This window comes from Ammodytes marinus, assembly GCF_949987685.1.
Source record: "Ammodytes marinus genome assembly, chromosome: 9".
NCBI lineage: Eukaryota > Metazoa > Chordata > Actinopteri > Uranoscopiformes > Ammodytidae > Ammodytes > Ammodytes marinus.
This window is the reverse complement of record NC_137213.1, coordinates 11,132,014-11,149,929: the sequence shown is the minus strand read 5'-3', so window position 1 is coordinate 11,149,929 and position 17,916 is coordinate 11,132,014. Positions and strand designations below refer to the sequence as shown.

Below are 17,916 nucleotides of genomic sequence, written 5' to 3'. Positions count from 1 at the left end.
CTGAGTGGATGGGTCACCGTCATATCCATAATCCGTTAAGGGAAATAATAACATATGCCCAGGCAGAAGTGGTGTTCTTACTGAATACAAAAAAAAATATATATATATATATATATTTTTACCTTGTTTGGTACATATTCCAGAATAAAGTTGTGCTTTATTTCCGAACAAACTATAATCCTGGATTTGGGTAGCATTCCAGCAAAATAAGTTATACATTAGTTTTGAGGGGTTCAGTCTTGGTTAAGTTTAGTATGATGAAACTATCAATTGCCTTCTGCTGTGTTTTTAAAGAAAATACGATACACACAGCGTTCAAAGAGAGTGCGACGAACCAGTGGGGAAAAACACAGCGTTTATAATCAAATGTATCACTTTGCGGTTAAATCAGAACACTTAACCCCTGCACAATAATATTCATGTTACTTTCAAAATATGCATTTGCAATACAAAATATGACCAGGAAATAAGGTTATAATCTTTTAATAAAAACGTATCAACAACATCCTGTTGAATAAAAATAAACAAGTGACCCAAAGATGTCATGAGTCAATCCAGGGGCTCACCATCTATTTTACCTCCAGAGTTTCAGGATATCATGCAGCAGGTCCAATCAAATTACCATGAAAACATGTTGAATTCATGTCATTTCGATACTATTTTTTTTATTTCTGTCCAAACACTTCATTCAATTATGCCTTAAAGGGTTTGGGAATTAAAATAAGAAGTCAGTGCCACAGACATTACCAAAATAAATTGCATTACAATCTTGATTTCTGTCTGCATTTTGAGATTATTTTGGGGAATTTTAGGTTCCAACAGGCTGCAATGTACATTTTCTTTTCTCAATGGCTAATTATTACTGTCGTCAAACCGCAATTTGTCATATTCAGCATATTTTAACCACAGCTCCTGGCTAAAGGTGTAAAAAGTAGATGTGTAAATCGAGAAAATCAAGAAAACAGTGAATGTCGGTGTCCCCTTATTATCTTTAAAATGAGGAATGGATTTTGTGGGTGTAGAACCTTCGAATCCACCCAGCAGTTTAGGGACAACATGGTAATATCATGACCAAAATGAAAATATAACGTAAATCCATTATCACCAACTTTTGCTACATTTGCCCCCTAAATTGGGTTGTGTCCAAATCTCAGGGAAAGGATGCACAGCAGCCACAATAACCCTGGAAAATATAGAACAGTTTCTGAAGGAGGGGCACAAATCTCTGGCCGAACCTCCTCAAAGCTCATCTTTAAGCTTTTCTTCCTCATCCATTTCTGAGAGTGCCTCCTCTAAGTCGTCCTTTGGTTCTTCTCCGTCCATGTCTTCGCCTTCATATTCATCCTCCTCCTCCTCCTCCTCTTCCTCTTTCTCATCCCCACCTTCAGTGTCTTGTTCTTTGTTCTTCTCCTCCTCTTCTGTTCGTTTCAGGTCATCTTGTTCCTGCTTCATTTTTCTCTCTGGTTCCTGTGTGTGTGTGTGTGTGTGTGTGTGGGGGGGGGGGGGGGGGGGGAGGGAGGAGGGGCAAAAGCATTAACCCCATTTCATGATCTATTCAGAATCTCATTGACAATGATTTTATGAACTGTACAAATGATAAAATATTGGTAAAGAGAACAACAGTCAAAGCGTACCTTTGTCACACCCCACGTTTCATTTCCAATTTCTTCTGCTTCCTTCACATCGTCTGAGATCAGGAAGTTGTCAAAGATGGTACCGGATTTTACCTGATGAACAAACGTGAGACTGTAGGTCAAGCATCCCTACATAACAATAACATTCCTATTTAAAAGTGTATCTCTTTGTTTCTCACCTGCCAAAGATCGAGACCCAAAACACCAATTTTGTCAAACTGGCAGATGTTCGCATCAGGACTGTATTCAGGATTGTCAATCTCAGGATGCACCCAGGTTCCTTTGTAGTTGGGGTTGTCGATCTGCTTGGGTTTCCATTCTCCCTGCAATACAGAAATTATTTATCAGGCAACAGGGTTATAAGCAGAGAGAGTATAACACATTTCTCAGGCTTAAGGGAAGCACATGAAGAATGCGCTCTAGCCATGACCATCCAACTTTAGATTTACCTTGTACTCTGGGTTGGGAATCATAGGTGGCTCCCATTCTCCGTCCATATCCTCATCCCAGTCTTCAGGCTTTTTTGCATCAGGGTCTGGAATGTTTTCAGGTTTGTCCCATTCCTAGTGAAAGGGAATAAACAAATAATCCCAAAATGAAAGTTAAAAAAAATAATACAAAGATAGACATTGAACTGTAAAAGTTCATTTGGCCTTTTTAGACCCAGAACTGTTAAGGAAATATGATAAAAGAAATGGAAAACACTCCTCCGGTCAGCATTTCACATGGATGCAAGAGCACTTACAGTCAGCGTAGAGCAGAACAAAACGGTACATTTTATGCTGATTGGGTTTGATTAGCTTTATTATATTAGTAAGATTATTCACCTCAGGTTGGGTGTCATCAGCATCGTCGACCTTGGCACGATCATCCCAGTCCTCTGGCTTCTTGGCTTCAGGGTCCTTAATTTTCATGGGAGGCAGGAAGTCCCAGTCTTCCTCCAGGCTGCCAGATTCTACCTTCTCGTTGTCAATCTTCACCACATAGGTGTGATCTGGATTCAGGATCAGCGTGTACAGGTGGGTCAGCTCATCATCCTAGAAGAAACATATGGATATAGTCACTGGTGCAGAGGCAGTGCATATTATTTTTTTATTAGAAAATGGAAATGGCAGAATTACCTTGCACTTAATCTCTTTCTTGATGAGGTGATTCTTGCCCTTGTAATTGAAGATGACATGGACTTTTTTGGTGCTGTAGCCACAGATATCAGGACCTGTGAGAATGGTATGCTATTACTAGATGTTCCAAATACCAATATTGAAATCATTCAATTCATGATTCATTCCATTGTAAATGTCCGAACATCTTCCCTTACCAAACATGATGTAGTATGAGGATTCTCCATGCATTTCAGTCTGTTCCAAGTCCGTAGGGAAGACCTTCACATAGCCCCCACCACAGTCAATCTTTTGCTCATGCTTGACTGTAAACTGAATGATCACAGGCTTGCCCTCGTTGCTAAAAGGCTCAAAACGGGCAGAGGCCGCATAGAAACGAGCATCCTGGCTTGTTTGCAGACCTGAAAAACAAAATGCATAATAAATCTTTAGCGAGAAAAACGCTAAATACCGTAAGTTATCTTAGGCTAACAGCCTATAGCGACACTGAGGCATTTCAACTTACACTGGATATCAAAAAACTTTAAAATAAAGAGCTGTTCAAGAGTTTTTACAGACAATGCAGAAGTTGCGCTGATAGGGCAGTAATATGTTTATCTCTGTGAATATTTAAGTTGCAACAACTGACTTTTTATTTATTTGTTGTTCTTTAAAGATCATCCAGTCTACGATTAAATATAACTTCTTTATATCTTACCTCATTACATGAGCTTTTTAGCCATAATGAATATAGCAGGAACAACACTGACTAACTTAATTAAAGCCCTTGAAATATGTTATAGTAAGTCGATCTGAAGACCAAACATTTACCTTTGTCTTTCTCAGCATCTCCATAGAAGTTGCCAGCCGTCAGTTTCCACTCTCCATAGTCAGATTTGTGTTTGGAGTTCACCCAGCGACTTCTCCATTCATCTGAAGGGAAATACAAGGAACAGCAAGTTTGTAGAGGTTTAACACTTTTGGCATCTCTTTCAAAATACGTCAAGCTAGTTCCCAATAGCCAGTTACCCAACTATCCATTCACTTTGTGTTACTCTTCGTTTGTTTAGCCAACACATCTTTACTCCCAGTTAGTAACAGCTACTTACTTAGGTTTCAGTGGTATATATACGTTTGCTAGCTTTGGGGCATTGCTAGTTAGCAAGCTAAAATCCAAGTTAAAGTTAGTAAATTGAAAACCCGATAGAAAACAAAATCGCGAAGGAACAGACTTCATAGAAAAACTCACGATGTGAATTGTGACACAATGATGGCTCAGTCAAGCTAACATGCAAAATTAATTTACCTCCTGCACAATCTGTGTAATAACGTAATATCTTTGATAAACTTACCACCGTCCAGAAACTCTTCCCGAAAGTAAACCGTTGCATGTACGCAATAGACAGCTAATATTACTGCAACTACACCCAAGACTTGCATTTTCCCCATATCTGCTCTACTTTCCTCCTGCAGACAGCGTCCTTGCTGAGTAAAGTGAAAACGTTGTGGAAGAGGAAGAGAGCGGAAGAGAGGATAATATTTTAGAGTCGCTCCAGAGAACAGATGTCGACCAGCCATTGGACAACACCACGGTGTGTCTGGACCAATGACAGTAGACCACGAAACACATGTCGGCTCTACAGTCTGATCCAAGATCAGTGGTTATTTTAACCATTTTGACTCTTTCATTAGGCTATATCAACAGTCCTGTAGAGGGGGCCAAATAACAGATGTAAAAATTAAAGTAGGCCTACCAAGAGTAGGCTCTCCTACGCGAACTCGAACTGCATCTTTACCTATGAGCTTTACCCATGAGCTTAGAGGTGGGATAAATGCCATGCCACTATATAGCATCAATGAATTCAACAAATACTGTTTTTTCAATTTGTCAATTGATCTCAACAAGACAGGCATTGCATAACATAATAAAAAGGAAAGCAGGAGAAATTAGGAGAGCAGGAACAAACGGGGGTGAAGAAATACATATTTCAAGAATCAGAGTATTATAGGCTACTTGTAGCTTGTAGCCCATTTGCTGTTTGCCAACCTCCAAACAAACCAGGCTATAGCCTACCTAATGTGTCGAACCAATTTCAACCGCTAAGTAGGCTACAATACCACAAAACAACTAATAGGGCCATAACTGAAAGAAATAGCCTAAATGGACACGTATTGTTAATATTTGACAAACCCCTAAAAAGTGAACTAAAGGTCAAAAGCGAACTCTAATTTGACTAGTAGTGACCCTAGTAGTGACCCATTTCGAACAGAGCCTACATTTTGACATTTATTTTTCACGTCATCTTAACGGCCAGGGCGCGCGGCATGCCAGTTGTTCAGGGTAGTCAACTTTAAACTGCATTTAACGGCTGGTTTTGGATAAAACATTTCCGTTGTCAGAAGTCAAACAGCAGGAAAATTCAATGGACTTTTTCTACTTGGAAAACTGACAGTACAAATCGACAATGTGGCCATCCATAATTGTATCGGGTGCCTGACTTTTGGTAAGATTATAACCTTTTTTACACTTATGTTAAGTTAATGAGAGGTATGATGTTAACGTTAGTTAGTTAACAGCCAACTGCCTGACTACGAAATAGTTAGCTGACCGTAACTTCGAAAGTGTCGACATGAGGTGAATTAACTATTTTAAGGCAAACCTAGTTACTGGAAGCGATTTAACAACAAATACAGTGAATCAATTTGTTTTAATTTGTATTTAACTGTTACTTTTCAAGTTGGAGTCAGACTATGTGTTTGCAATTTACAACGGTACATTCGCTAGCTTAGTTAAACGTTAGCAAAATTGTTACCACAGTTTGTCAACGCTATAATGCATCTGTGGTGACTGAGGTGAGTTGAACCATATCCCGCCCCACGAAAGTTAACCCTTCAACTATTGACCTATATGTTCCCGGTGTCAGGAATGGCAGTTCAATGAAGAACTGCCTTATTTTACTGTGGGAAAAATATATATATAAAATACGGCCATTTACCATCGTAGAAGTAACTGTATGTTTGAGCCTTTTAGCTAGGCCCTATACGTATTACCATCTTGTTATTTTTATGATTAATTCTAGAGAGAGGATAAGCAGAAGAACTAAGTTTTACAACAGTAATGGAGGTGATTTTGGATGCTCATGATCCAAAGGCAAACAAGCAAGGATGTCAGGTAATGGCTTCAATGCCTTTACACATAGGCCTAAGCTTACAGAGTACAATTAAGCAAATCCATTAATCTCATTTAGTATTGTATTGTGTTTTTTTATTTGTTTGTTTTTCTAAAATGTTGCTTTATTTAGGCCAAATACAAGCAGGCAAGAGAAGAGAGGAAGAGGCTCCTCACCCCTGCACACAAGTATATGTTTGACATCCTGGCTGACAGGCTGTCCTTGGAGCCAACAGCAGTGGAGGAATTTATTTTAGATTCTTCATCTGTAAGTGTTTTCCCATTGGTTGATTAAATAACCTTAAATATATTTAATTCCAGTGGTTTTTGGACAATTTGGCCTACAAATGTCAGCACAATCAGGTCTCTGAACACAACAAATAAGAGAGCCATTACTTGACATTATTAGCCCCTTTGACATTGGCCGTGGAAGCTGGGAATATTCTCAACTTTTTTCAGCCTCGCCCTGCAGTGTAAATCAACACAGAAATGCGTAACGGATCATTCCGGCAATTTTTCTGTAGTACATTCCAAGAACATTCCCGGATCGCTGTCATAACTTTATGTTGCAGTGAATTTGACGTCGTCAAGACGTGCTAAAAGTCTCACCGCAACCAGGGGATTATTTCTGAGGGAGCAGCCCAAGACAACAAGAAGCAAAAATGTTTGAGATGTAGCTTTTTTGTTGTTGATAAAGCAGCAGAGCTATACAGCGTTATCTTATACAGTACTTCAACACAGTGATGCGGTTGCATCACATGTACCTCTTTCATTCCAGGACGCGGAACACTGTAAATGCACACACCAATATGCTGGCTTTGCTTAATTCAGTGTAAAGCCTGATTTATACTTGTGCGGCTTTGCGCCTTTGCGTTCTCTGCGGACACCGAACGTTCTCATGAACCGTTGGTAGTAGTTTCGCCCGTGTCGCAGATTGCACACTGCACTTTTGATGTTATCGGCGAAATCCGTTGCTAAACAAATGAAAACTGGAAGATTTTGAGTTTGATGACAATGAGGAAGAGCTCCTGTGCTGTTGAAATCCCTCCTTGTTGCTTTGATGCCCCAACCAAACCTCTGCGGCGTCTGCGGCATCTGGCGCGTAGTCACAATTTTCAGTTGGTATGCGGCGGGGTCTGAGGCCACCGCACAGGCTCTCTGCGGCTCCGCGGAGGCTCTGCGCACGTGGTACCGCACAAGTATAAATCAGGCTTAAATGCACAAAGCAGGCATATTAGCGGATCGTCTTTCTGTCAATATGCCTGAATCGCTGTGTAAAAGGGGCTATATGAAGTAGGGGTGGGAATCTCTTGGCACCTCACGATTCGATTCGATTCGATTCCGAGGTCAACGATTTGATTCTAAATCGATTCTCAATGCATCTCGATGCAATTTTTTTTTTACGTACATACCTATATTTTCAAAATTATATTTATATACACATCTGAGTTTGCCACTCAGAGTTTGCTAATCACTTCCTACTTTTGTGATGATCATTAAATACAATCAACAGATGAATTACTTCTCTAATATTGTATTAGAGAAAAAGCTTTTCTTGTCACAAATATGACTTTCTATGACCAGTCACCAGTGCAATAATCAATGCAGCTTTCAACACAATATGGAAGTATGTAAAAACTAAACCGATTCAGTTTAATTTTCTTTCTACTCTTGTGAATCATGTTTCTATAGGATTTCTATTCTATTATTTTCTATGTCAGAACACATAAAGTATGGCTTGGAATTCAGCTCTCATACAAAAACGTAAACAGACACAAAGCCAGTGCAGGGGCCTATTTCAGGTAGCTGGTTTTGAGGCAACCCAGTTTGTTCGCTCTGAGTTAGTGGAAACTCTGGGTTTTCCGTTTCAGGTAGCAGGTTCAGCGCAACCGAGAGTCAGTTACTGCGGCAACATACGCCGTGGGTCTAACCTGCTGGATAGGTGGTTAAACCTACCCTGAGTTTGTTTTCACTTTACGCTGCAGCTCCGACACGCGTTCCTGTACAGTTTTAAGCAAAATCGCTCCATAGAAATCTCCATCGGGATGTTTTTATCATTTCCTGATGATTTTACGTTTGACCGATCATGTATCTGATCAGTAGCCTTGTTCTCAGCCCGGGAACAAGGCTACTGATCAGATAAATGATCGGTCAAACGTAAAATCATCAGGAAATGATAAAAACATCCCGTGTCCGTTCATATAGGCGGCCACCTTACACATCGTGACATGCTCTACATTCAGATTAATAAACCTATTTGTATTGTATGCTTTTTAACGTCTGTGCCACTGAACAGATTTATGTCAGGTGGATTCATGTAACGCTGCGGCTGCACGCGATTGTTACTGTTCACTTGTGCGATCCTAAAGTCACAGACGAGCCTCGTTAAATAGCCTAATATGAATATAAAAATTATATAATAATTTAAACTGTGATCACTTGAGGAAAATGGATCTGGTAATAAATCAATCAGGCTCTTCAATGGAAACTGTCACCTTATGTGTCAGACGTTAATGTCTTTCACTCCCCATTTAAAAGAAGCGACAGTCTGTTTACTGCACAGTGGGCTATTAGGCTATAGCTTCCCAACATATTATACAGCGAATATAAAACACTGTCAGAAATGCTGTGCCGCGCCAGCTTTATTACTTTACTGCTGATATGTGTAACTTTAAAAAAAAAAACTATGGCTTCTCATACGGAAGCAAAATGATTGCTCTGTTTTTTTCTGAATTGCAGAGGAGATTAGATTAGAGTTATGTGACAATATCCCCGTTAATTCTTCTCCATAGGCTACCATAAACTCATTCGTTAATATTTCTAACTCCAGTGGGAGTAGCGGAGACGTTTATTTTTTTATTTTTTATTTTTTTGAGAAGTGGAGAAGTGGGAGGATCACGCATTTGTTTCTTCTGTTTCCATGGTGAATCATGTTATCAGCGATCCATTGACGATGGCTTTTATGCACACGCTCCACCCAGAGTGAACACGCTCAGAGTTGATTGACCCAACGCTGATCCACTGTTCTGTAACCGAAAACCCAGAGTTACTCATCAACCCTGCGCTCTGAGTTGACCAACTCAGAGCGCAGGATTAAACTCAGAGTATGTAAAACCAGCTACCTGAAATAGGCCCCTGGTCATATGGGTTTGCTGCTCTCTGCCCTTTTGTCGCCACTTTTAACAACTCACACTTGTGTGGTGTGCATGCGCAGTTGCGCAGGAAACACTAATATTAAATACTAGTAAAAAAATAAACAATTTTTTTTTGTATAACTCGATTATTAACTTTTATGAATCGATTCGGAATCGTTCGAGAGAGAATCGCGATTAATCGGAAAATCGATTATTTTTCCCACCCCTAATATAAAGTAATCCTTTGAGCGTCTGGAAAAAATATGTGGCAGTAGTACCATCTCTATTTAACTTCTGAATGGAAACAGGTTATTATTACACATATGACACATGCTTCTAAAAATTCAAAACAAAGAACAGATTTTGTGGCATTCAAAAAAGCTCACCTATATAACCATGTCATTTGTCGTTACCATGTCGTTAAAAATAAATAATAATTTGTGTCTCTGTTTTTTTGCTAAATAGCTGTCTGCTTTTGATGATTTCTTTGCCAAAGGAGGTGGTAAAACCATTTCCTTTGTGTATCAAGAGTCTGAAGTCCCAGGAAAAGGTAGGAATTGATCAATAGAGGTTCCAATTTTGGACTCACATGAGGCAGCATGCCTCATTTAATTTGCTATTAGACTGTCCTTAGTTTAGCATTAGATGCTAGTAATATTTGTTTAAATTAGACCATTATTACAGTATCTAATTTTTCTAAAACTACCGGAAGTATTTGAAATGAAAAATATTCACAAAAATATCATAAATAATAAAAATAAAAATAAATTGATATTATTCACTTGATATCTGGAATTGTCAAAATAACTAGCAAAGTTGGAATAATTTTTTAATTAAACCAAAATGATAGCACTACTAGACACATGATAGACAGAGTTTTATTGATAAGCCTTAAAGCTGCAGTTGAGAGTTTTTTTACTGTAATATTTGGCAAAACTGTCATAATAGCCATTCAGCTATATGTAGGTGAAGTGGTCTGAAAATATTTTTTTATCACTTTGCTCCCCCCTGCCTCTGTGTGCTGCCCCCCAAAATTGCCACCGCTCATGTTAATTTTGACCAATCAGAGCGAGGTCAGATTCTCCGTTCTTATTGGCTGTGGGACCTTGGCAACGACGTTGATGCGTCAGTTGCGTGAGCGTTCACGACCCTAGCAGTCTGACACTAGCCTACTGTTTGGTACAAGGCAACTACGGCGGACAGCGAGTAGCAATGTCTTCACAAACGAACCCTCAATTTACCATTCCCAGGATACTAACAACTAACACCGCTAAGACAGCAAAAAAACGAGGAAAGACGAATGTTGAAAAGTTAACTGCTGAAAGGGAGACGGAGAGAGCTTGAAAAAAAGTACACCGGCCATGTCTTCTTGCCCTATCTCATCAAGACCTCTCCGACCGCGACCTCGTCCCCTTCCTCTGCCTGCCGCTGGCCCCATATAGCCCTCGTCCTGTGATCAGTATTGCCAACTCAAAGCGATTTTGTCGCTATATTTAGTGACTTTTCAGCCCCCCTGGCGACTTTTTTTTCTTCAAAACAGCGACAAGCGACAAATCTAGCTTTTTTTTCTGGTGTTATTGGTGACTTTTTTCGCCAAAGCAAGTATCATCTCTTCTCAACGAGCAGCGGGAGCACTGACACGCAGCCCGCTCCTCGTGCAGCAGCCCCGAGCTGAGATGTGTATCTCCTGCTCTGACCGCAGCTGGGAGGGGCAGCTGCGCGAGGACCGGGCCGTCTGTCAGTGCTCTGTGACGGGGGACGGGCCAGGAGGCTCCCGCTGCTCGTTGAGAAGCGTTAAAAGTGATATTTGCTTCGGCGAAAAAGTCACCAATTACACCAGAAAAAAAGCTAGATTTGTCGCTTGTCGCTGTTTTGAAAAAAAAGTCGCCAGGGGGGCTGAAAAGTAGCTAAATATAGCGACAAAATCGCTAAGTTGGCAACACTGCCCGAGCAGCCCTCTGCGGTCAGAGCAGGAGCATATAGTAGGAGAAACACACACACCTCTCCGCTCTGTTACAATTAGTTTGCTATCTTGCCTGGCTGTTACAGCTACTTTTGTTAGGCCTACCAGCACACTTACAATGATTTTAAGCTAACATACATGGTCTGTGATTAAAATGTATGCTCAATATGTACGTATGTAGTTATCATTACTAATGTTTAATCACCTCGGAATCGGACATGGTGTCTGTCAGTAACTGAATTCACATGAACGCGCGTAGCTGTCGTTCAGAGGGAGGAGCTACAGCAGGTAGAGCGTTGGGAAAACAGCCGTTGGGATCCCAACGGCTCAAATTATCAACTGCAGCTTTAACCTCTGGGTCTTTCTGGTAACTCTATGTGACTGAGTGTAAATTCAATCCAACTTTACACGGGTCATTTGTATAATTTTGGGATTTTTACAAAGTTTGCTGAGCTTGATGGATTGTATTTTTTACCCAAACTGGTGCATGTTCTAACTTTAATTCATATAAAGAATGATTTTATTAGCCCACTCGTCTCATTAAAATTATTAAAATTTAATTTCAGAGTGTGGACGCTCATATCCTGGACCTACCAAAGGGAGGATAATGAGGCTGTTTTTAGCCGATTTGTCTCAAACGTGCCTTACAGGTGTGTGCTGCTCTTTCACAAGGATTACAGTGGACATTCCTGTGAATTCAGAAAGCATACATGAGGTAAGACACACTCAATGTAAAATTGGGATTTTTCTGTAATTGTAACTTGTTTATTGTTTTATTGTGATATTTCCATTTTCCCTTGGACTTAATGCATTTTAATATACAAATACAAAGGAAATATGCATTTAGCGGATGAGCTTTAATTTTTTTTGCCTTAGGAATTTGTGAATTGATGGATGATTTTTGTCTGTTTTGTAGGAGATCTTATTTTCAATGGTTGATGCCAGAGATGGCCTCCTGAAAGGAACAAGGAATGCCTTCGACTTTGTTCTACCATCTCTTGATGCAGCACAAAACTGGGGTGTCTTGGATAAGTCTAGACATGGAGAAAAATTTAAAAAGAACTTCAAGTACACCATCAAACGTTGTCTTAGCTCCTTAGATGGTTAGTCTTTTTTTAAGTTGGAGATTTCACGTTTTAAGGGAACTATAACCTGTCATCACCATTTTCTATTGCATTGTTAACAATGGTCTTAGTACAATGTAATAGCAGTCTTAAAGTAGTTTTGACGATCTTGTAATGTGTCTTTCTTGTTTGTGCCACAGACATTCAGCTGAGCAATGAAAGTATTGTTCATCTGAAGACAGTCACAGATATTGACTTCTCTAAATTGGCCTCACTTGAAGATATGAAAGTTGCGGCTGCCAACTTTGACATGGTACATCAACTGGAGGAAATTCTGATGCAGTGGTATAAACAAATTGAGCAGGTTGGTAAAATTCAAATTGGTAAAAAAAAAAAATTTATAACACTAACATGTGGTGGCAGTTATGTGAACAGAAAAGGGGTCTCCTCAAGTATCAATCATCAGAGTACTTAGACTCAAACAATACAATGCCATTAAGATGACATTCAAATATTATCATGCATATTTATGGCCTATGCAGTTGTTCTAAAATAGAAACGGAAACTGCTGATAACATCGGACATACTGCTACTAAATCAATATTTTGAAATGGTACTGTTAATCATATTCCAAATTAAAAGTATGTTTTACCTTTTTTTTTTCATAATTATCAGGTCCTAATAGAAAGTGATCAATTGAGGAAAGGTGTTGATTCTGCAGGGCCTCTGAGTGAGTTAGAGCACTGGAAAAAAATGTCTTTAAGGTTCAACTCCATCATCAATCACATCAAAGGCGCAGAGTGTAAGGCAGTGGTAATGGTTCTCCATATCAGCCACTCCAAGATGATGAAGGTAAGGATGCTTGAGTGTAAAACATCAACAAAGTCATACATAAAGAAGTGATTAAACAGCATTTGCACCTGTTTTTTCTTGGATCGACGTATTGTGCGTATTGAAGCAATGTTACTAATTGATTCCTGTAAAATATACAAATAAATGTAAAGATTGAAAATGTTATTGTTGAATGAGATATAGAAAATTCAACTTCCACCATGTGGATTAGGAATCTTTGTGCAAATTAAGTAAGAATCATCGCTAATATGTAGTTATGATGCTAAGTATTATGACACATGATCATTTAAGGGTTTGTCAATCAGCATTAGAATCAATCCATTTAATTTAGATCCTTGATATCTTTTTAAAGACCTATTATTCAATAAAGATGTCACACATTGGCTCCAACTTTGACTTCCAAAGTTGGAAGCTATGGGTATGAGTGTTTTTGAGTGTTCTGCCACTGGAAAACATCACTTAACCGCTGTACCTAATAATAAAGTGGCTGGTGAGTAGTATTGAAGAATCGTAAATAACCTTTACCATAACCATGTAGATGTGGCGGGAGCTGGATGCCAGGATAACCGATCGTGCCAATGAGGCAAAAGACAATGTAAAATTCCTTAACACACTGGAGAAAGTCTGTCAACCTCTGTACAACAGTGACCCGGTATGTATAGTCAATCATTTGATGTGATAAATTCCTATTCATGTTTAATGAAAGGCTGTATTTCTGAGTATGAATCAGCATCTCTATGTTACATAATTTTGTAAGGACTAAAGACTAGTGGATTTATGATTTCAGGTCACCATGATGAAAAGCGTTCAGAACATCATCAACGCCATTCAAATGATTTACAGCGTTTCACTATACTACAATACAAGTGAAAAAATATCTGCATTGTTGATCAAAGTAAGTGTATTGAACTCTCAGAAAATTATATTTTGTGTTTACAAAATGTAAGGAGCCAATAAATTTACTGAATCTTTGTTATTGCGTTTCTAAAAAATGTTCCAGGTCACAAATCAGATGGTTACAGCATGCAGATCATACATCACTGAGAATGGCACATGTCTTATATGGGACCAAGATGCTGATGACATCATCAGGAAAATGCAGGTGATGATGACAACTACCTTCATCTGTGGAGTAGGGCTGGGCGAAATGGGCTAAAATCAATATCTCGATATTTTTTTTACTATATCTCGATACACGATATCTCGATATATTTCAAATCTCCTCTAGAGCACATCCTAAATGCTCTATTTAATCTATTTTTTGCATAACATCACACCAGTAATATGATTTAAATAGTCCCTGCAAAATGTGTCTGCACTAACGATGCATTACGCTACATGAAACAACATCTTGTTTATATTCTTTAGTGCTTTCTATTGGAACAATTTGAAACTTGCACATGGCAAAGAGTTTGCACATTGTATTGATTATTCCACATCCTTCCACTCCCATACAATGGATCCAGCATTATTTTATTTGGAAACAGTTTTTTCCATCTTCTGTTAATCTGTAAACTGAGAACACTAATTATGACTCAATACAACCACTTACTAATTGTTTATCACCACTAACCCCCTGAAGATAGCAGCCACACTTTAAATGCAGAACAGGTTTTGTTCCATAATAGTATGTGTGTATAAGGCTCTGACATTTATAATGGTTATTGTCGCTTTAAGAGCAGTTGCTCCCAGTCTATGGTGTATAAGTTACGTTTCGTTTTCTGCCTGTTAGTCCGAGAGAGATTCATGCGATGTCCTGTATTGAGCTCATGAAAATAAAACTGGAAGACAATCGGAGGATTTAAATAAATACGGCTGAGAATAATATGGTCTAAAGCAGGGGTCACCAACACAGTGCCCGCGGGCACCAGGTAGCCCGCAAGGACCATATGAGGCGCCCGCAGGCCTGTTCTAAAAATAGCATAATAATCTGTTTCCCACCTTTTTTAAGTCATTGTTGATCATTATTGTGAGAAATCATTAACATGATCAGTGTCTTCACATAGATGAATAGCATTAATCATTAATAATAATATAGAACTAAAGGCAAACTGAGCAAATGTGTTATTTCAGAAGAGTGTATCAAACTGGGTGCCCTTCGTATGACTCAGTACCCATGAAGTAGCCCTCGGGTTCAAAAAGGTTGGTGACCCCTGGTCTAAAGAAAGCAAAGTCTCATCATCATCATTCCTTGCATTCTAACCGATGCACCATTCCTGGATGCTATTCATACCTATTGATCTAGCCCTCCTGCATTATCACTGAACACTATGTTTTATTTTATAAAAAATACTCGCAAATGTAGCCTACTCTACATAAACTTTTAGTTAATAAACGGTGTGCACCTCCCTTGGTGCTGACATGGACCTATTATAAGTGGCTGCCCGTAATAAATGTGATGCCGTGGTTGTGTGATGTTGGACCAAAAACTCTCATAAGGATCAGACGTGAAGTCGGAGTAATCCGCCCCCGGCGCTCGTTCGCCTTCCTCTCATAAGGATCAGACTCTGTACAGCGGCCGCTTATGCTGTCAAGAGCCCACCTCCCTCGTTCTTTCGCATGTGTAGCCACTAGCCTTCCTCTCATAAGGACCAGGGCAGGCTGTGCTGTGTACAGCGGCCGCTAATGCTGTCATGTGCGCCCGCCTCCCCCGGTCGTTCGCCTGTGTAGCCTTCTTCTCATAAAGCATGGACCTACAAAAAAGGTCCATGCTATGAACGACGGCCACCATCGCCGTCTTTCGCGCCCCCTCCACCCGCTCGTTCGGCTGTCATGAGAGCACAAGAGCCCTCGTCTTTTTTTCTACCCCTCTCGTTGTTTTCACATGGCGATAAAAGTAAACACACACAGGGCGCACTGCAGACTACGACAGAGTTGCGCGCCCAGGAGACTCTGGTTGGGAGGGGGGAGTGAGTGAGTTGTCAATGCATGTGAGTCTGTGTGGTAGAGAGCCACTGGAAAGAGCGAGAGAAGCGAACACCAGCGAGTTTGCCAGTGGCGGCAGCGGCTAAAAAAAAAACATTACGTGCCAATTTGTATTCGATGGTCGCGATAGGGTCATTTTATACATCCCGTGGAGAACATCTCGCGATACATCGCATATATTCGATATATCGCCCAGCCCTACTGTGGAGTCATTGCGGATGCTTGAATATAAAGCAAGTTCATGTCAGCATGTAAATGATTTCATTCATCTTTTATGTTTGACAGGACTGTATTGGTTTGTATCAGGAGTATCAGTCTTGCTTCCAGAAGACAAAGAAAAAAACAATGGAAAAACCTGGAAAGAGGTCCTTTGAGGTTTCAGAGATGCAGATTTTTTGCAAGTTTGAGGGGTTCTGCAAGCAACTTGATAAGGTGCAGTCCACGATAACTCTTAACATTTTAATCCCAGTAATGCTATAGCCTTGTAAAGTAACGATAAGCATTATCTTTGATAGATCACACGCATAATTACAGTGTTCAAGAAGTTTGAATCACTTGGAAAATCCAATATTGAAGGCATTGATATACTGGCCAGACAATTCCACACTGTATCCATGAATCTTAAACGGAAGCAGTATGACATGTTGGCTCCAAGGACAGCTGAATTCGAAACAGATTTTGCCAAGTTTTTGGTTCAAATCAGCCACATTGAGGTATGTATAAATTCCTACCATTAAAAATATGTAGTGTAAGTATCTTATATTGTCTCATTATCTCTTTTATATCAAGTATTGTTTCAGATAGTGATTGTTTAATATAACATTACAAACATTTTAGAAAACATTTGTCTGTCCTTATCAATAGAACCAGCTGCAGGCATTCATGAGTTCTTGCTTTTCAAACATCCTCTCATCTCAGCAAGCTTTGTCCCTAATACAGCGGTGAGTATAGTATTGTAAATATGACACTGTAAATAGTAAAACAATGATGTTGTATAATAATCATAACATTCTAGCACAGGACTCATGAATTCCTTTATTTGTAGTTTTCAGAGGCTGAAGATACCCTGTCTTGACACAGAAATTTTCAACATCTTGGGTCTTATTCTTCAGAGTTATGGCTCAGAAGTAGAGTTTGTGAAGCAGGTATCCCATTTTCATGCTAGAGCGTTTACTGAAAAAATAATATATTTATTGTCTAATTTATTGTCAAAAAAACGTTGACTTTTGTGATAAAATGACCGGATCTTCTTGTTTACATTTCCTTTACAGCTCTATGACAAACAGAGATGCGACCCACCATTAGCTAGAAACATGCCTCCTGTGGCTGGAAGGATTGGTTGGGCCAGGCACCTCTACAAAAAAATAGATGAACCCATAACATACATTAAAGTAAGCCTATATTTCTCCCACCAAACCAACAAAAAAGACTTCATTATTGTACTGAAGTACAATCATATGAAAAAGTTTGGGAACCCCTCTCAGCCGGCATTATAATTGACTCTGCTTTCACAAAAAAAATATAAAAGTGGTATGTCTTTAATTTACCAGGAACAGCTAAGTACTGGGATGTTTTCCAAACAAAGATTTTTTGAAAAGCAGTATTTGGTTGTATGAAATAAAATAAAATGTGAAAAACTGGCTGTGCAAAAATATGGGAACCCTTGTGGTTTTGTTGATTTTAATGCCTGTAACAGCATGTAAAACTGATGATTTTAAACACAAAGTTGGTTGGATTATGTTGTTATGCCTTGAACCTCATATAATTGTCTGTTTAATCATGAGAAAATGTATTTTAGGTGCCTAAATGCAAGTTGCACTTCTCTTTGACTCTCTGCTGAAGTGAGACAGAATGGGATCATCAAAACAGCTCCCAAAAGATCTTAAAAACAAAGATTATTCATTGTCATGGTTTAGGGGAAGGCTACAAGAAGCTTTCCCAAAGGTTTCAATTGTCAATTTCTACTGTAAGGAACGTTGTCAGGGAATGGAAGGACACAGGCACAGTTGCAGTTAAACCCAGGTCTACCAGACCAAGAAAAGTACAAGAGCGGCATATGCGGCGGATTGTGAGAA

The 17,916-nt window shown here is 39.4% G+C and overlaps 2 protein-coding genes across 2 annotated transcripts in view; one reads left to right on the top strand and one right to left on the bottom strand.

Annotated features, from left to right (window-relative positions):
* Positions 1-467: 467 nt before the first annotated feature.
* Positions 468-4,234, bottom strand: LOC307255675 (calreticulin-like). Its single transcript, XM_080034416.1, has 9 exons — positions 4,087-4,234; positions 3,566-3,667; positions 2,953-3,156; positions 2,756-2,850; positions 2,462-2,671; positions 2,084-2,197; positions 1,814-1,957; positions 1,635-1,727; positions 468-1,467 (listed from the first exon to the last, which is right to left on the bottom strand). The coding sequence occupies exons 1-9, from the start codon at positions 4,181-4,183 to the stop codon at positions 1,240-1,242; spliced, it is 1,287 nt and encodes a 428-aa protein (XP_079890542.1). The 5' UTR covers positions 4,184-4,234; the 3' UTR covers positions 468-1,239.
* A 1,618-nt stretch (positions 4,235-5,852) lies between these two features.
* LOC307255338 (dynein axonemal heavy chain 8-like) overlaps positions 5,853-17,916 on the top strand; it is a gene marked incomplete at both ends in the record, with an annotated part of 51,110 nt that continues 39,046 nt past the window's right edge. The window contains 15 exons of the mRNA XM_080034019.1: positions 5,853-5,906; positions 6,037-6,171; positions 9,503-9,587; positions 11,567-11,715; positions 11,917-12,103; positions 12,265-12,428; positions 12,740-12,916; positions 13,455-13,568; positions 13,704-13,811; positions 13,917-14,018; positions 16,127-16,273; positions 16,357-16,554; positions 16,706-16,782; positions 16,887-16,986; positions 17,113-17,232. Of these exons, the coding sequence (XP_079890145.1) occupies positions 5,853-5,906; positions 6,037-6,171; positions 9,503-9,587; positions 11,567-11,715; positions 11,917-12,103; positions 12,265-12,428; positions 12,740-12,916; positions 13,455-13,568; positions 13,704-13,811; positions 13,917-14,018; positions 16,127-16,273; positions 16,357-16,554; positions 16,706-16,782; positions 16,887-16,986; positions 17,113-17,232 (1,917 nt within the window). The remainder of the gene's footprint in view (positions 5,907-6,036; positions 6,172-9,502; positions 9,588-11,566; positions 11,716-11,916; positions 12,104-12,264; positions 12,429-12,739; positions 12,917-13,454; positions 13,569-13,703; positions 13,812-13,916; positions 14,019-16,126; positions 16,274-16,356; positions 16,555-16,705; positions 16,783-16,886; positions 16,987-17,112; positions 17,233-17,916) is intronic.